This window comes from Argentina silus, assembly GCF_951799395.1.
Source record: "Argentina silus genome assembly, chromosome: 13".
Taxonomy (NCBI): Eukaryota; Metazoa; Chordata; class Actinopteri; order Argentiniformes; family Argentinidae; genus Argentina; species Argentina silus.
Genome location: NC_139667.1, coordinates 2,503,659 through 2,523,547, shown reverse-complemented (window position 1 = coordinate 2,523,547; position 19,889 = coordinate 2,503,659). Strand labels below are relative to the sequence as shown.

The 19,889-nt window shown below is 43.5% G+C and overlaps 1 protein-coding gene across 1 annotated transcript; it reads left to right on the top strand.

The window, feature by feature from the left end:
• Window positions 1-1,596: 1,596 nt before the first annotated feature.
• Window positions 1,597-18,294, top strand: LOC310814423 (inverted formin-2-like). The gene is made up of 23 exons (XM_083683834.1): window positions 1,597-1,732; window positions 5,547-5,963; window positions 6,668-6,783; window positions 7,223-7,382; window positions 8,464-8,497; window positions 8,623-8,764; window positions 9,079-9,211; window positions 9,442-10,017; window positions 10,195-10,343; window positions 10,474-10,535; window positions 10,630-10,732; window positions 10,886-10,971; window positions 11,428-11,528; window positions 11,768-11,838; window positions 11,952-12,059; window positions 12,200-12,270; window positions 12,388-12,508; window positions 12,676-12,840; window positions 12,996-13,098; window positions 13,271-13,423; window positions 14,286-15,452; window positions 15,821-15,874; window positions 16,889-18,294. Exons 2-22 carry the CDS (start codon window positions 5,567-5,569, stop codon window positions 15,871-15,873), a joined length of 4,071 nt encoding a protein of 1,356 aa, XP_083539960.1. The 5' UTR covers window positions 1,597-1,732; window positions 5,547-5,566; the 3' UTR covers window position 15,874; window positions 16,889-18,294.
• The last annotated feature ends 1,595 nt before the right edge of the window (window positions 18,295-19,889 follow it).

Below are 19,889 nucleotides of genomic sequence, written 5' to 3'. Positions count from 1 at the left end.
GGGAAAAAGTCCACAGTGTCAATGATGGTAGGCCTTCAACATCATGTGCTTTGGCATAATAACAGCTTCACTTTCGGATATGCAGAAGTGGGTTTGTGGCTGATGCAATAATGGAGGATATGCAGCCAGTTTTTCCTGGATAATCCATTGTTGCAGCATTTCCTGAAAGGCCGGGGGGGATAAGAGGACTAACGGACTCCTCCTGACACGTCTTCTCAGTTTAGCGCTCCATTTCTCAAACGCATTTGGGGATTAAAAATGGTGGTGTCGCCTCAAAACCCTGAGCATGTCAGGAACATCCTTGGGGAAATGACAGTCACATCCTGCCCCAAATTAGTCCTAAAGGATAGTCCCGTTCTGGGAGCAGGCTATCACTCTGTGGCATGGCAACGATAGTCAAAAGACTAGGCTAAACCACATGCAGATCTCAGACATGGCTACCTACAACTACTATCTTTCTAACCTTGTGAGTAATCTTCTTGAAAACAGTGTACGCTTGACTGGAAACAACCACCAATGTCAAAAGAATAGAGGAAGCGGTCAAGACAATCAAGAGCTGTTATAATGCGAGTGATTTACATGTAATGATAGCAGCAATGTTACATTTACATTTATGGCATTTAGCAGACGCCTTTATCCAAAGCGACTTACTTAAACAAATGTATTTGTTGTAAGTGAATCATCTATCCATCAGTCATCATAAGATAAAGTAATCAATGCTCAGACCAGGGGCCAGTCACAATGCTTTTTTTTTATTTTTATTTTTTTATTATTAACAGGAGAGAAACTGTCTCATGTGATTCACTGTAACATGGTTTGCATCATTATCTTCATGATTGGTGCCAACTTTGAGACTAAAGTTTGGTTAATAGGCTATTGTATTCAATCGCAGTTCCCAATGCATCTGAAAATAAACTAGTAACTTAACACTTTTACATAAACAATGACAAATACGTTGTGTGAATTTGAATTATAAACCCATATTCAGACAACTCAATAAATGTCCTATATCTAACTTTCCAGGACTGGTACAGGTGGACAATGATGCACACAGAGGAGATTATCCACTTTTGCATTGGAGCCACCTAGATGGCTACAGGACTCTTTAGTTAGACAAGGTTTTTGTGAGCAAGCCTGAGAAGCCTGTGTAGAGAGAGAGAGAGAGACCTATATGCATTTTTCATGATCTGAGACACTGGATTGGGGGAATCTTGAACAACAATGATACTCAAAAAACAAAAACAGGTAATGACATCAATAAGGCACAACCTTGACCCTAACCCTGAAAAGATAAGTCTTTTGTTGATTTTGTTGATCTGTTATCACATTGTGGATAGTAGGCCTGTTCATTTTATCCCCATCAGGTAAAACAAAAGCGACTCGAGCAATAATCCCATTATCGCCATTCTACACACACTTGATAAGCAAGTTTTATGGAATGTAAGAGGAATTTCATTGAAACCACATGCCAGTGTTCCAGCTGAGCGCGGGGCGTGGGCGGGGCTATCCAGCGGTGCCTGCAGCATCATCACTCATGTGGAAACGAGGGGGAGGACCATCAAACTGAAAACACCAAACCTTTCCCCTTCAGTCTGCTCTGTGCAAATAGTGGATAGGTGGTGTAAAAAGGGAGATAATAATAAAGGCGTCTGAAGGCTGGAAAAGGGGCTTTTATCTGAACGCAACCGAAGAGCGAAATTCTTCCAAGTGGTTATTTATGGCATAAGATCAGGTAAGGCAGATGCGCTAGACGCGCGTTTGGAAAGGAATTGTCTTTAGCCGCATCGGTATAGGAACTTTAGACGATAGGTTAAAATACTTGTAATACTGTATGTTCTGAGGGGAATCGTTTACACTGTCTTAATCAGTTACCCGAACTCGCCATTATAAGATGACCAGTTTTCCCGTTATGTCCCCCCCCCTCTGTGACTCAAAGATCGGAGCCGATAAGAGCGCAAAGTGGACACGGTTCAAAACATTGAATCCCCTAATTTAGCTCACAAATATCTTCCCACAGCAATCCAACTGCGTAATACGTCGCTCAAACATATATTACCACAGCAAGACAACATCTGACCATCGAATCAAACTGGATCAAATGCAATGCATCGAGGGTTTTACAAACAATTATCCTCCATTCACCTATTATAACATCCAGATTTAGACCATGAATGAATATCTGAACATAAGTCATTTCAGTCATTCATGCAGGGGACAGAGAAAAAATCCAATGTATGTTTCTCATAGAAAGGAAGGCTTGGATGCAGGACAGTACAGCTTACATGGAGTCCTGACCCCTTTTAACAAATGCAGAAATGGGTTACCTGCAATTTGATGTCATTCATGATACCAAATGGATAATTGCAAAAAAAATAATAAAAAAACTATCTACAACTCATTCACACTTATGATTTGCTTTCTAATATATTCCTATTTACTTACTCCATCAGTTCAGCCAAAGGCATGTTTATACACACAGATCTAATTCAGTTTGAGACTTCAGCCTTGTTTACACGGGGCTCTGGTTATTTACCAATCCCAAGGCCTTGGCGTGGCATATGGACATCATTCCTTTTTTTGACTAATCTGGATTAAAGCCACGGGAAATGGGTCCAAATAAATCTTCAGACCCAGACTGAGAGAGACTAGAGCAGCACATCAGCTCTGAAGTCATACATTAGGTCACTTCAAAATAGCGTCAATTAATATAGTTACGGGGGAAAGTTCGGGAGGAACTGCAGGACACCAGTGGGCTACTGGAAAATGAATACCAGACAGTGTGACATGACCAGATACACGTTGATTACGCTGGACAAAAACGTCAGCGATTACAGTTATACTGAATAGAACGGTTCCATGTCAAAGTGAGAAAAAAACAAAAACGTTTTGATGCCCAAACAACAAGGGGAAATCTAAATCTTAGAGCCTGCAGTGGCCTCTGTTTGTTAATTAGGAACTTGGGTTAAGATTGCATTATAAAAACATGATGGTCAAATACTTAAAAGAGGCAACAATGCTTAGTAGTGATTAAAAGGATTTGATGTCATTCCAGTGAAATACTTTCATCCCTACGTAATCTTCATGGGCCTCAACTTTCCCCCCACCCAACTGTGTATTACAGATTGTTTACTAGTTATGTTGACTAAAATTCAACCAGTGCAGACAGACATATGTATGTTCACCTACACTGTGATAAGGGATAATGTAAGAGCCTGTTAGAGGGATAATGTCAGAGCCTGTTAGAGCCTTGCAGTTAACACAAGAATAGCCGGTTGGTTCACTTTGGGTTGTTTGAATGTACATTTCCTGCATCCCGAGTACATGATTGTAGGCTCATTGCATGCAGGCAGATCATTTGTGGGAGTGTTGTGGGAGTTGTCCCAGAGATCAGGTCAGATGTTAAAGTTGAAGAATGTGCAGAGGCAATAAGCCAATAGAAAATGTCCCATTCTCCCTTTTGATGAGGGTGACCTATGGCTGAATATGAAACCTCTCAGCTGTTGGTACAGAATCTCATTACAACTGAGGACAGGTCAGCATGTGAGGGAAATCACATTTCAAATAAGAGGAACATGTCTTGTTGTGGCAGCATGTTTGTCTTGTGCTTCCTGCCCTTCCTGGAAAGTCCTTCCCTTTCCTGGCCCATGTTGGAATGTTCTGCTTTCTTGTCAACGAAACCCTGTTATGCTTCTAATGCTTTGCCAATTGTGGAAGGGAACTGGGGTTTAGGGATCATGACTATGACATAGCATTTTTGTATGTACTTCCCCATGACTGACTAATGTGACAGAATTATCTGGATTAAAAAACTCTGTGTGTACAGTTCAGGACACTGTAGATCTCAAAGAGAAGGTGTTCAAATCGTTGTTGGGGAATAAATCCTATTAGGCCTCAGAAAGCAACTAGTGAAGCAGGAGACATTCCCTTCCATGCTGTAGCTAATGAACAGACCTCTTTGAAGGGGGATGAGAAGGCCTGTTGTGAAAGGGCATTGTCTGCTTGGCTGCCACGGTAACACTCAACCACTGGCTGTGTAAGTCAGGCTGAATCAGGCTCGGCCACAGCTGAAGTCGACAAATCCCTCTAAGTGTAATGAAGAGAGGCTCCTTCTTTTCGGATGTTACCTTGAATTAATAGTGACTTGACTGTGAAGCGAACAGAAATCCAATTTGTAGGAGCTTACAATCCGTTACAAGTTTTGTGCCATGTTCATTCCCTCTGTCCTCGAGAGGAACCTCATTGTCATCGCAGAGAATTGTAAATGTAAATTACATTTTTCTTTAGTGTGTTTTATGAGAGCCTTTTATGTAAAATGCCTTACAGAGGCATCATTGAAATAGCCCAGATTCCTAAGTGAGGCCATGTATTGTCTACACAGAGACAGATGGAGACTTAGACTTCATCCCTCTCAGAACACCGCGCACGGTACGGCAGTGTATAGCCATCTATATCTCTCATCCAATGATTCATCTGTGTAGGTTAGCCTTGCCAAATCTGAAATAACTAATGGGGTTCCTGCAGGACGAAGATAATCCCTACTTTTGTCCAGTAGATTGCCGGACCATCAAACCCCTTTACAGATGAAGTATTTTTAGATTTCTGAGAATGTCTTTACCTTTTTTAGTCTGAATCCCTGCTCTGTTATGCCTGTAAGAGTGGTACGCTGGACGTTCTGAGTGGGCGGGGTCGGGTACTGTTGCTAAGAGAAGGGAGCTGTTCTGAAGCTGTGCCAGAAAAGGGCACTTGTGTGATCAATGTGTGCGTTCATGTCAGTGCCAGATTATGCTCCATGGCCAGAAAGTGAGCTTACGAATTGATCATTCGTCTCTGGAATGACATTCACTCCACAATGACTGCTTTTGTGTGTTACGCATCATCATCATCATCATCATCGTCATCTGTTTACAGTTGGATCTGTTACTGTGAAAAGGCTACATGATTCTTCACAGCCATATTCAGACCTAAAAACCATCCTGAAAGTGCATTTTTGGCCATACTAAATATAAAGCATTTCCACATCATAATATTTACCATTGACAATGCACTGACTAATGTGCCTGTCTTTGCGTTTGCTGGTGATTAGCTGACAGCGAGTCTCTGTCCTTTCATGCAGGATTAAGTGTGGATGTTTGGCAGGCCTGGTGACGATAGGACTGCTGACATATCTTTCACTTGTCCCCAAATGTGCAGAGTTGTCATTTCCTATGAATGTTTTCCAGTGTGATAAAGGCCTCCATGGTTTGGTCTGCATCCTCTAATCAGGATAGCATTGAAGCTGTTCTAAAGTGGACCGATTGGCCTGTACTGTATATGCACAGAGGCCTGTCTGAAGGTCACACTTTCGTTCGTGTGTGTGTGTGTGTGTGTCCCGAATATGGCATAATAGGCTTATCTTTACTCCCATTTCTGCACTTTATAATAAACCTATGGAAAAAGGTTTCGAATAAAACAAATTTAAAAAGGTGTTAAAAATGCATTATATTCTATCAAACAAAAATAAACTGTGGTACTCTTACACTGACATTGAATTGCACTTCCCTCCACAGACCCTCTGCCCATCATCACCATGTCAGTGAGCTCGGAGGGGAAGCGGAAGTGGGCGGCCGTCAGGGGCCACCTGGGCTCCTCCCAAGATACTGACTCCCAGATGGAGGCCAACCTGGAGAGCGCTGATCCAGAGCTGTGCATCCGGCTGCTCCAGGTGCCCACCATGGTCAACTACTCTGGGCTGAAGCGTCGCCTGGAGGGCAGTGACCAGTCCTGGATGGTTCAGTTCCTGGAGCTCAGTGGGCTGGACCTGCTGCTGGAGGCTCTCGACCGCCTCTCTGGGAGGGGATGCTCCCGCATAGCCGACGCCCTCCTGCAGCTCACCTGCGTCAGCTGTGTGCGTGCCATCATGAACTCCTCTGTGGGGATCCACTTCATCGTGGAGAATGAGGGCTACATCCGCAAGCTCTCCCAAGGTTGGACAGCATCTGGTCACGAGCACACAAACAGTGTTTGTCATTTAAGAAAACAGTGGCATCATTCTCACTGTGATGAGGCCAAATGTTCCCAAACTAAATGTTCCACAAAGTGTTGATGATTCAAATGATGATGATTCAAATGAGCCTCATGAAATGCAATAGCCATACAATCAGCACAAAAGCACATACATAATGCTTTATGATAAGAATGGTGGTTCCATTCAGACATTATGCCATTCAATATCAAATTACCCCCACAAAACACACAAACAGATTTAAGGAGGAGCAATGAGGTATCAGTTACCAGCTATCAGTTGACAAAGCTAAAATGACTAACATCCAATACCTCACGTGGAAAGTCCTCATTGATTTGTACAAAAACATATTCCAGCCAAGTTGAGTCTTTCACACAGACAAGGAGTTCTTCAGGGAGTTCTTTCTAGGACAGTGTGACACAAAGTGTGAGGGGATATAGATTGCGCATCTTTACACAGACATATACACACACACTTAACTTAACAGTACTTCTTAAAGGTGCAAAGTTCAGGTTACGTTGCCGAAAAAAGCCAAAACGTCATACAAGGAACAGAGAGGGAGAACGGGGGGAGAGAGAGAGAGAGAGAGAGAGAGAGAAAGAGGGGAATGATTTGTTATGAAGGCAAAAATTACACAAAGTGACATTTTTGTCCGTGTTTCTACAGCCTTGGACACCTCCAACATTATGGTGAAGAAGCAGGTCTTTGAGCTCCTGGCTGCCCTGAGCATGTTCTCCTCCAATGGCTACCGTCTGGCCCTGGATTCCCTGGACCACTATAAGGCAAGTTTCATACAGGATAGGGATCCTAGGACTCGCTCATAGGCAGGGGCTATGAATATACCATTGTTTACACGTGTTTACTGGCATTTGTGAAAAGGAAGAATCACGGCAGAACATGAACTGTGTTTGAAAATGTCTGAAATAATTTAGATCAAATGTGAGAGATCCAGGAAGTCAGGATTGCTATACTATGCTTTTTCAGCATTAAAGCCTCTTATTTATAGTATTTATATATATATATTCTTTTTTTTCTATCCAATTACCCCAGCAGCCATAGTTGCTCTCCCCTCTTAATGTCTTATACTATACACTTGATAAACTGCACACAGTGAGAGACTCCAGAAGAGATCATATACATTACATCCTTTGTTGCCTGTACAATACTTCAATTCAGTCAATATCAAATGACACCTATTCATGTGTTCATTTGGTGTTCTAGGGTGTGAAGACTCAGCAGTATCGCTTCAGCGTGATCATGAATGAGCTGCAGGCCACAGACAACGTTCCCTACATGGTCACCCTCCTCAGTGTTATCAATGCCCTCATCTTTGGGACAGATGACCTTCGACAGAGAGACAAGCTGCGCAAGGAGTTCATCGGTACAGCACATTGGTTGTATTATAGCGACCCTGTATAAGGCCCGTTAGCAGCTCCCGCAAGGAAGTTAGCTGTCTTTGTGTTGGAGCTAGCGCGGCCGCTTTGTAAACGGAAGGTCATGAGTTCGATACCCGCAAGCTACTCTACCCCGCCGTTCGCTACAATGTCATCACTTCTCAGCTAGGCTTCTTATCAGAGATTCATCATCATCTGCAAGGTCAAACTGTGGCAAATTGTTGATGAGAATGGGTTTCCCCGTGGGAACGCAGAGGAAAGTAGGTCATCTGCCACAGCTACATTACAAATCTGTCACCAGGCGCTTCTAACTATAGGCCTGTCCCCAATCTTTGTCCCAAAACACCTGAATATTGTGCAAAGGTCCATGACCATAGGCTGCACATTCATATGTAAGAAAACATTTTTAAATGAATTACAGCCAGAATGATCTTCAGTCAGGTTTTCAAATGCTATGGCTTTCCCCAAATTACGTTGGATATTCATCGGAGAAAAACGAAGATAAATTAATTTGCGACTGTCTAGTAGAATGCTATTGTCCTTGACACAATTTGTTAGCCATTATGCATGAGTCAGGAAAATAGATAAACTTACCAGGGATCACTTCTAACAAAAGAGAGATCTCTGAGCAGCGCTGCAGGCGACTGAGAACATCCACTTTGACGACAGGTTGCTGTGAAATTGATTGATTGAATTCATAGTGGGCGTCTGCAGAAGCTTTTTCAGCAGATGCAAATGATCTCGGTCTTTATAACAGATGTGTAGCCACTTTGAGTAAGTATGCGGCGACACATGTTGTATTTTCACTCTAATAAATAATAGCTTATTTCGTTTTGAAAGTTGTCCCTCACGCCTGCGGCACTACCAGATAATTGGTTAGATTACTCACTCCGAATTAGTTATCGCTCGCCTGCAATCGGCGCATTTACGCCCACCACATGCGGCGAAGTCTATAATATTCAGTATTGTTCCAACGTTGTACAATATCAGGGATGTGGAGGGAAATGGTGGGGCAATCCGTGTTTAAATTTTGTCACATTTAACGCGTGTTTGATATTTGTTCTGCAGGATTGCAACTACTCGACATACTGCCCAAATTGAGGTGAGCTTTTTTTGCCCTTATTCTTCCTGGGACGTTTGTTGTTTTGTGTCATAAATATGCTCTTAAACATGGAATCGGATGGAATCGAAATTGTGTGTGTGTGTGCGCGCGCGCGTTATGAACAGGGAGCAGGAGGATGAGGACCTGATCATCCAGTGTGAGTCATTTGAAGAGGCCATGGCTGAGGATGAGGATGAGATGCTGCGGGTCTATGGGGGCATAGACATGAGCAATCACCAGGAGGTGTTCACCACACTCTTCAACAAAGTGAGCACTGCTGATCTGTCACTGCTGATCTGTCAAAACACCACATATCCCCTTTTACTGCATCAACACAAGTCCTGTCTCTGTCTTTGGAATGTAGTCTATACAAGTACATGCAAATGGACACATTGGCTGTGTTCCAAAATGCATTCTTGCACTCTATCTAGAGCGTATACCAGGTACGGTATATAAGGAATAGCCAGTAGAACACACAGTGTAAAAACAGATTATTTTAGATGCTTGTGTTCTTGGCGCATGTGAACCTCTTGGTCAAGAACCTCAGGGTTTGTGTCCCCTCTGTCCTCCTCTGTCTCCAGGTGAGCAGCTCTCCATCGTCCCTGCAGTTGCTGTCCATTCTGCAGGCACTGCTGCTGCTGGAGCCTGAGAGGGCAGACATCTGGCTGGCCTTGGAGGCCCTGGCTAACCGGTCCATACTGTTGTCCCAGGACTGTGAGTCAACATGCTACTGTCTGTTTAGCTAAGGAGTTGGTGTAGTGTAGAGCATGTGGGCATACTGTAAGAATATGAATGATATTACTTCTGGATAGGATAAATGGAATTGATGGATGGATGATGTTAATATGGCATTTGATGCATTTGCCCTAATAGAGGAGCTTTTAGAGCGAGGGTCTTTGAGTGTGATTTCAGTGTTTGTGCATGTGTGTGGTGTTGTGCTCCAGCTAAGATGGACTCCTGTGAGAAGGTTATGCAACGCTTGGTGTTCTCCAAGCGCAGGACCACTGGGTATCATGTTGTGGATGGTCAGCCAACCAAGAGGGTGGACAAGGCCGTTCAAACCGATCTGATGGACGGAGACCAAGAGAGATTGACCAAGACCACCCTCATGCCACCTTGCCAGGGTGCTCCTCCTCCGCCTCCCCTCCCTCCCAGTGCGACAGGACCCCCACCCCCTGCTCCACCACTGCCCCTCATGGGAGGTGGAACACCCCCACCACCACCACCTCCACCCCCTCCTCTACCAGGGATGGGGCCCCCCCGTGTTCCAGGCGCACCTCCTCCTCCCCCTCCACCTCCACTACCAGGGATGGGTAGTGGAGGGCCTCCACCACCCCCGCCCATGCCTGGCATGCCAGGCTTGCCACCTCCACCTCCTCCTCCCCCTGGCATGGGTGCCATGGTGGTGGCTCAGAGTAGCCATTCCCTGGGAAGTGCTCCTGCTGCAGCCTCTAATGCAGGCCGCTGTCCCACCCTAAGGATGAAGAAGCTCAACTGGCAGAAGCTCCGGGCTGTCACTGGTGAGCGGGACACCATTGTTGTCAACATTCTCACCGAAATTAAACCACATCCCGAGTGTTTTCAGAAACAATCTATTTTCTTTCAAGAGGGGGGAGCAAATCATGTGTTGTACAAGAGAATATTCTGAGGTAATTTCAGGTTTGTTTTACCACCTCTCTCCCTCCTCTCTCATACACACACAGATGGTCACTCCATGTGGACCTCCGCTCAGAAAGACACTCCTCGGGAGCCCGACTACAGCAGCATCGAGCAGCTGTTCTGTCTCCCGGTGGCCGAGCACAAAGACAAGGGGGCAGCTGCACCTGTCAAAAAGGAGTCGAAAGAGGTGCGCTGGACAGCCCGCAGTACAGTTCTCCATTCTGTAGCACATGCAGGAGAAACATGGCTCATTATGAATGATGAATAAACAACAACCTCCATAACAAAAGACGTTCTCTCTCTCCACCTCTCCACAGATCTCTTTCATTGACGCAAAGAAAAACTTGAATTTGAACATATTTCTAAAGCAGTTCAAATGGTAAGCTAATTAGCGTTACGCTGTGTCAAGTATCATCGATGTTATTGTTTTCCTATTTAGGTCATTTTGTTTGATTGCTTCTCCCTCTTTCCAGCTCAAATGAGGAATTTGTGGCTTTGGTTCAGAGTGGAGATCGGACTAAGTTTGATGTGGAGGTGTTGAAACAGCTTCTCAAGCTCCTGCCAGAGAAACATGAGGTGAGTACCAGGTCCCATTCCCCAGTGCTAGTCATCATCTGTATTCATCCTCATCACCTTCAGATGTTGGCTCCGATGTTACAAGAATTGTATGACATGCAAAGACACTGTATTTATCTAACATGAAAACGTGTGTCTATGGCCTCAATTTAGATTGAAAACCTGAAGTCCTTCCAGGGAGAAAATAACAAGTTGGCCAATGTAGACCGTTTCTACATCTCACTCCTGGCTGTCCCATGGTAACTCCCCTGCCTCCTCTCCTTTCGGTTTAGAGGGCGCCTCACAGGATATGAGGCGACCCTCTTTGGCTGTATGGTGTTTCACAGAATCAGAAAACCCCTTGCATGTCCTTTGATAATTTCCCTAGTTAATTCTCTGTCCTCCCCCCAGCTGTTACTCATTCTCTAGTCACCCCCACCTCTCTCTCTCTCCTCATACTGTCTCTCTCTCTCTCCTCATACTGTCTCTCTCTCTCTCCTCATACTGTCTCTCTCTCTCTTCATACTGTCTCTCTCTCTCTTCATACTGTCTCTCTCTCTCTCTTCATACTGTCTCTCTCTCTCTCTTCATACTGTCTCTCTCTCTCTCTCTTCATACTGTCTCTCTCTCTCTCTCTCTCTCTTCATACTGTCTCTCTCTCTCTCTCTTCATACTGTCTCTCTCTCTCTCTCTTCATACTGTCTCTCTCTCTCTAGTTACCAGTTGAGGATTGAGTGTATGTTGCTGTGTGAGGAGACGACCTCAGTTCTGGACATGCTCAAGCCCAAAGTTGAGCTGGTGACAGCAGCCTGCCAGTGTAAGTCAACACCAACTGCACTGTATAAACACTAATGTTCCACTAATGTGCTAACAGAGATTCAATATGAACTGTTTTGTTTGTTTGACATATCAACAGTGTGAAAGTCCTCGGATGTACAGTATGTTATCAAGAAGAGATTGTTGCATATGTAGGAAAGGCTAGGTGTACCCAATTAAAGTCAGTTTGCCTGTTTTTGAAATAATAAATGCCTTGGTATGATGTGTTTCCTTCCTCAGGTCTCAGAGTGAGCACTCTCATGCCCAGTTTCTGCATGCTCATCCTCGGTGTGGGAAACTTCCTCAACTATGTAAGAGAGAACACTTGCACTTCCTCAAGGATGGCTCTCTACACTTAAAACTTCTACCATCGACATGTAGTCTGAAGAGCTCTGGTTAACCCATGGGTGTGTCTTGTTCCCAGGGCAGTCACACGGGGAATGCTGAGGGGTTCAAGATCAGCTCCCTGCTCAAACTGACTGAGACCAAGGCCAATAAGAGCCGTATCACCCTGCTCCATCACATCCTGGAGGTACACCCTTAGAACCGGGCTGTGTGCATTGTTGAGTATGTTGCACACTCCTGAGCATGAGAACTGTTGTGCTTTTCAAAAAAAATGTAGAATCATGTTTGAACTCATGAATATGTTTTTACCCGCCATGTCGTTTACAGGAGGCAGAACTGAATCACCCAGAGTTGTTGGACCTCCCTGATGACATCGAGATTTGTGAAAAAGCAGCAGGGTATGACAGACCTTATTCTATTCTACAACGTTTTATTTGAGCCCCTTGGAAGGTCTGCAAAGGAGCAAACGTGACATTTAACATTTTCAAGTTAAAATGTTGATGTTTCTCCTTCAGAGTCAACCTGGAGTCCATCCACTCAGAGGCCAGTGCCTTACTCAAACGACTGAAAGAAACAGTAAAGAAAGTCTCCAACTCTGTGGAAGATGTTAAACAGCAATTTACCAAGATCATTGAGGTATAAGTACATTTCACACTGGATGTTGCTGCATAAACCAGTGAAATTATATGAAATGTATTCAAATATTATCAGTTTACATGTGGTTGCTTTTCAACTCAGGGTTAAGTACAGTAGAAACATGTTCAAGTGTTCTTTTCAGCAAGAGTTATTTTTTCTTCCCAAAGGAAAGCCTGGAGGCATGCAGGGATTTGGAGGAGCAATTCTCAGAGATTGACAGGAAGAAGGGTGACCTGGCACTCTATCTGTGTGAGGATGCTAACCAGCTATCTCTGGAGGAGCTCTTTGGCAACATCAAAACCTTCCGAGGACTCTTCCTCAAAGCCTTAAAGGTCAGAGGAGCACTTCATCACCGATACAGGGAATTCCGTGGGGTGACGACCATTGGGCTAATGCTCCTTCAGTAGCCTATTGGAGACAGGAGTTATTGTTCAGTTATGAAGAGGCCTCATGTACTCTCTTTCCTCTGCTTTATTTACACCCACAGGAGAATAAGACCCGCAAAGAGCAGGCTGCTAAGGCAGAGAAAAGGAAGAAGCAGCTGGCAGAGGAGGAGTCCAAAAGGCAGAAGGGGGAGAATGGAAAAATAAGTGAGTTTTGTTGTGCGCTTTGCTCCTCAGGTGCACTGTGTGTGAAATGAATCCAACCATATTTTGTATTCAGACTAATGAAAAACAGAGTTACCAGTCGTATAGTGTCTTAACAAGTCTCTGTCTCTCCCCATCTGCCACTCCCCCCCCCCCCCCCCCTTCCTCTGAACAGTCCGTAAAGCCCCCCCGCCCAAGGATGATGGCTGTATTATCGACCACCTCCTGGCTGATATCCGCAAAGGTTTCTCCCTCAGAAAGTTGCGGCCCAGGTGCGAAACGGAAAGCCCCCCCTCTAGTGAAATTCATAGGAATACCAGTCAGCCTGGTAAGGACCAGTCGACTCTGGCCCCTGTCCTGCCTCCAGCCGTACTCCTGCATGCCTGCACTGAGCCAAAACCTGGCTACGCGCTGATTCATCTCTGTGCTCCCATTTGTGTTTTTGCACTGCTGCCACCAATCGTGCATGCTTCTTGTCATTAAGCAGGTGTTATCGCAGAATGTGTGCTTGCTTGGTCACCGTAATATATAATAATATTTATGCTTATGCCTGCAATGGTCAATTGCCAGAGTGATTAAAAATGATGAAAATACATTGAAAATAAATGTTACACATAGATGAGCGCCTTGGTTTGGAAGGTCTGGGGCAGTAGGTCTGCTCTTTCTGTCTCTGCTAGTACTTTAAAGGGGCAATATAAGATAAGATCAACTTTATTGTCCCTGGCGGGAAGTTTGTCTTGGACAGTTAAGTGCTGCTGCTTCACACATCAATAAAACAAACACAAATGAATGTACTGTACATAATACAAATCACACATACAACAATTTACCCCCCTTGAATCTGGGATTCAGACAGCAACAACAAAGTGGTCGCCCTGGTACTTTTATTGGTACAGCTGAGGGATGGGGCTGGAGAAATGTAACCACTCTCAAATTTTGATCAGATGCAAGGACTGACCATCCATGAGATCAAAATGATAGTTTAGCCATGTTTTAATGTGATAGTGTTTGTTTACAATAACACTGTTTACAAACAATGGAGTAAAACAAGCTTATATTTTGGATTCTGATGGGGTAGGACAGTTGAACTAACTGGAATTTGTTCTTCAAGAATATTCTTTTATCATTTGAAAATTGGTGTACCAATTACCAGATTTGCCCATTTAACCAAACTTCTCCCCCCCCTCCAGGATCAAGTGTCCAGCCTGTAGAAGAAGAAGCAGGTGCCACAGGATCAGAAAACCCCAACTCTCCCAGTCCCTCGCAGCCACTGGCAGAGGAGAGGACCACAGGAGGAGGAGTGGACGAGTGTCTCAGCAAACTCCCAGAAGAACCAGCTTTGCTGCAGAATGGACTCCAAGAAAGACCAGGTTTGACACAGAACAGACCCCAGGAGGGACCAGCTGTGTTACAGAATGGACCCCAGGAACTAGTTTTGACACAGAACACACCTCAGGAGGGACCAGTTGTGTCACAGAATGGACTCCAAGAAGGACCAGGTTTGACACAGGACACACCTCAGGAGGGACCAGCTGTGTCACAGAATGGACTCCAAGAAAAAACAGTTTTGACACAGAACAGACCCCAGGAACCAGGTTTGACACAGAACACATCTCAAGAGGGACCAGCTGTGTCACAGAATGGGCTCAAACAAGGACCAGGTTTGACACAGAACAGACCCCAGGAAGAACCACCTATATCACGGAGCCGTATCCAGCCACCACCACCTGAGCCTCAGGACGTAGGGAAGTATCTGCCAGTTCTCCCAACGGACAACACACCAACCCAGGGGGTGTCAGGGGTGGACGTCCAGAATGACACCCGAAGCCCTCCTACCTTCACAGACAAAGACCTGGCTGAGGTTATCCAGAATTGCCACCACAACCTGGTCACAGAGGAGTTTATGCTGGAGGAGCTGTTGGACATTACGGAGGAAGGTCATCCTAACGGAGGCCCCCCACTGGCTGTCACTGATATGGACATAGACACAAAGGGTAGTGGTGAAATCAACACGGTGGGAAAAACAGATGGACAAGACTACGGTGGAGGTGAAAGCAGCAGCCTGACAGTAAAGACTGTGGGGAAAGATGAGGCTGGGGGTGAGGAAGAAGGGAACACAGGGGTGAAAATGGTTGCACAAGATGAGGGCGTAAGTAACGACCACCAAGAGACCAACGGTAGTGAGCCTTCAATCAGCGCTGAGAGTGTAGAGGCGTACGACGTACCAGATGGAGGAGGAGTGCAGGATCTGCCATCATCGGTATCAGAGCCTCTGCCGGCCTCTGCGTCTGCACCTCTGGAACCAGAGCCTAAAAAACGGCAGAAGCTTTTTAGAAGAAATAAAAAGAGTCATGAAGGTAATGTATTTACTCATTCTAATAAAGATCATGTTTGGAAGTGTGGTCTCCTGAAGTATCTGAGAGGGAGATCTTTCCCAATTCTTTGTTTTACTGCATTTTACATTATACTTTTATGTCCTGTTGAGGCATGTTTTTTATGATTTGGGTCTCTCACTTTACCTGTGAATCCTATGATTCCAGAGACTTCAATGAATGTACTACATACATTTATATATATATATATATTTTTTTTTTATCATTTGAATGTATGATTATTATTGTGTACATATCTTTAAAAACCTCCCATTTTTTTACACTGCCTTGAGTCCTTTCATGATCATCAAATAGTTTGTTCTCCGTCTTTCTCTGAATCTCTAAAACACAAGGTGACACTGGAAGTGGACAAACTAAACGTAAAAAGGGGTGTGTGTTGCAGTGAGGTAGGTCAAACGGCTTGGTGGCAAACTAACAGGTGCAAGTGGGAGCATCAGTTCAATCAACCCCATCAGTGCAAAAGCATAATTGCAAATAACCGACGTGTTGGTCTAAACTAGTTTAACCTGTTTGTGTCTTGTCCAGCTTTTAACACTCTGTCCTTTTTTCAATGGGTGTAAATTTTATAACTCAAGGTAATCCACTTTTGTGTGCTTCATCTCTCTGCTTCGTCTTCATGGATTCTTATTGGCATGGATCTAGGCAGGAGATTGATCCTGCTGATAAATACTTAAGTTACTGTTACTGTTGAACACTTAATACTATCGTTGGTTCTACATGTCCATGCCAATCTCACACAGACATTGTTGTTGTTGTTGTTGTTATAGCTTTTTCAACTTTAATGAGACACCATCACCATGCAGACCTGGTTATAGTCATTTGTGTTCATCCTTTTTGGAAGGGGGTTCATGTCTTTGAGTTGTGTTGTCGTTGTGCTTCATATGCCTCCATGCCCCTGTGTTGCTACCAGACCACTACCAAAAGAGCAAAAGGGATGGTTTAACCTACTAACAAATACATGGCTTTATTATGCTTCCTGTAAACTGTCCATCGTCAGTCTGGCTTTGCTGAATAATGTTTGATTTTTAATTAATGAAGAGTCTATGATCTTAAGACAACTGACACATCTAGTAGCACTCTGAAGAGGACTCCATAGCCAGCCTTATACTCTCAATGATACATAACCAGAATAATACAATAATATAATATATATATATATATGCCATTTAGCTGACGCTTTTATCCAAAGCGACTTACATTGCAGTGAGTGCATACATTTTTCAGTATATATGGTCCCGGCGGGAATAATCAATAATACATTGAAACCATAATAAAATAACAGTCCATTTTCTCCTCTAGCCTCTTTTTCTGCCACACCAACTCAATATACTGTAGCCAAGTCATTTGTATGCAATTTGATTCCTTCAATCTGTTCATTTTAGTCTTTGTCCTCCCTGTAGGCAATTCCAGGAAAAGGAAGTCAAGAGGCAAAAGAAAATGTTGAGCGGATATCTGTGCATGGATTCTGCACATTGCAATGGACTAAATTTTATTGGACTGAATTTACCCCTCCATGACGATGTCAGCATGGTTTCTTTGGATGATTTTGAGTTCATTGAAAAGAGTGAACTAATCTGAAACCCTGCCATGGTTTACATGCAAGGGCTATTTGTACCAGGAGGCTGAGTAATGGACTTGTCCTTGCTGCAGCTGTTATGTCCCACAAGGTTAATGTAGAGTCTACAACAGCCTGCATATCTGCAACTAATGTCACTTTTAAGTTAATGAATATGTATATGAAAATAACTGAGAATGTTCTTATTTTTTACATGGATTATTTCAATATATTTATGATTTATATTATATTGTTTTGTATTTGTTTAAACATTAAATGGGAGTTTTCATTTCCCAAACAAATAACCACCAGCACAGTATTCCAGAATAGGCAACATGGAAAATGAATACCAGATGTGGAATCTGTACATGCATAACTCTGGTTTGGGATATGGTCAGATACACATTGATTATTCTGGACAAAAAGGTCAGAGATTACAGCTATATTGAATAGAATGGTTCCCATGTAAAAGTAAAATGTTATTTTTCTTTTGCAATGGCTTCAGGCAAGGAGAAAAATGTAAACCGATGTTGATGTCCTGAGCCCAGTATTTCGAAACGTTTAATCTGGAACAGAATCATCCAGATTATTTTTTGCTATCCAGGATCAGATCGAGCTGTCTGATTTTCCCTATACGACTCAAAATCTGCCAGTTAGATCTGATCCTCATAGCAAAAAAGAATCCAGACCATTCTGAACTAGATTAAAAATGTTGAAATACTGGGCTCAGGGCTTCAAAAAGTCTTGACTGGATTTTGGATTATCGGATTAAATTGTAGAATTGGGTACTTCAAAACGTTCGCTTCGAATTTCTGACCTTTCATCAAGATTAAATGTTGTTGTTTTTCCAGATCCATTTATCTAAATCTTAGAGCCTGTTGTTAATTTAAAAGATTGCATTATAAAAACATGATAGTCAACTACTAAAAGAGGCAACAATGCTTACTAGTGTCTAAAGGGATTTGATGTTGTAAGAAAATGTGATCAATGATTATGGAATCAAATAGGTATGTCTAATCACCATATGGGAACAATTGATAAGGTGCCCCAACCTCTGAAACGGCTATCTGCCACTTGAATGGTGGATAAGAAGACTGTTTAACCACCCACCACATTCAGGTCATCACACCTTTGGGGACTCTCTATAAAATATGTGTCTCTCAAACATATAGTTGTATTTGAGCAGCCTTTCATTACCTGTATACTCTATGTACCGTACAATACTATTTTGCTTGGACAATAAAGGTGTTACTTGACTCAACGCTTTTGGAGCTGCAAGATCTTATTCCACAAGGGTGAAATTCCTACTTAATTGGCGAGCCAGCATCGGATGAAATGGGTGGGCACATGGAGTCTTCAACCCAAGAACATCCTGAAGAAGATTCAACAGCCGGAGCAAGAACGTCCTTAGCATCACAAGGCATCCATTCTGAACCCTTTTCCAAGAATAGTGGCGTAGGAAGTATATTTCATGAGGGGTGCCGCCTAAAATGTAGTGAGGGGGGGTTCTACCCAGAGGAAATGTTGCATATCACCTGTTAAACAAGCAACTCTGGTGACTTGATGGGACAATAACGTAGTGGTTAGTGCCAGTGAAAAGCATGAAATAATCGGGTCTCAGATAGCTAGCTATGGCTAGCTAGTAGGTAGTTAGATATCAGCATTAGTTAACTCACTTGCGTAAACCATCGATTTCAGTTACGTTAACTAGCTCTGCTATGGATTCATGTTGTCTTTGTTCATTGTTATCTATTCGTTAGCCAGCTAGTTAGCGAAGTTGTTACCTGACATTTCACGTTGTTTACACCGCAGAGCTAACTAGTTTGCTCAATTTATACATGTTACAAATCATCATTAAATGATTCACCTTCAATTTGTTCAGTAGTTTGACCTTCATCTTAGTGAGAGCCATTCTCACGCCACCTCTTCGCTAGCAGCGGTGCGTCAAATGAAATGGCAGTTGGTTTAGAGGGCGAAATCTAACCCGGCCTAGATGTATTATACTGTAACGACCCAGTGTAAGTCCCGTTAGATGTATTATACTGTAACGACCCAGTGTAAGTCCCGTTAGATGTATTATACTGTAACGACCCAGTGTAAGTCCCGTTAGATGTATTATACTGTAACGACCCAGTGTAAGTCCCGTTAGATGTATTATATTGTAACGACCCTGTGTAAGTCCCGTTAGATGTATTATATTGTAACGACCCTGTGTAAGTCCCGTTAGATGTATTATACTGTAACGACCCTGTGTAAGTCCCGTTAGATGTATTATATTGTAACGACCCTGTGTAAGTCCCGTTAGATGTATTATATTGTAACGACCCTGTGTAAGTCCCGTTAGATGTATTATATTGTAACGACCCTGTGTAAATCCCGTTAGATGTATTGTAACGACCCTGTGTAAATCCCGTTAGATGTATTGTAACGACCCTGTGTAAGGCCCGTTAGCAGCTGCGCCAAGTGAGTTAACTCTCTTGGTGTTGTAGCTAGCGCGGCCGGTTTGTAAGCGGAAGATTGTGAGTTCGATGCCCGCTTAGGGCAAGGTGCTCTACCCCGCCGTTCTTACTTGGTTTGACATTCATTTACTCTAATTTAATCATTAACTTTATAAGCCGAGATACTGTACAACAATATATTCCAATTTAATACATACTTGACGTGCAATACGTGAACACAAAAAGGCGAAATGCAAGAAAGTACAAACCTAATTCAAATCAATACTATACAACTTCATTATTTCCAAAGGGACAATTAGAAGGGCAATATCAGTACAGACACCAAATCAAACATTTCGGCTCATCGGTGCCATCATCAGTGCTATACAGACTGAATAGCGGAGACAC

Coding starts and splice junctions, on each gene's coding strand:
- LOC310814423 (XM_083683834.1), top strand. CDS start 5,567: ATGTCAGTGAGCTCGGAGGGGAAGCGGAAGTGGGCGGCCGTCAGGGGC. Junction 10,344..10,473: donor TCAAAAAGGAGTCGAAAGAG/GTGCGCTGGACA, acceptor ACCTCTCCACAG/ATCTCTTTCATTGACGCAAA. Junction 12,841..12,995: donor TCTTCCTCAAAGCCTTAAAG/GTCAGAGGAGCA, acceptor TTACACCCACAG/GAGAATAAGACCCGCAAAGA.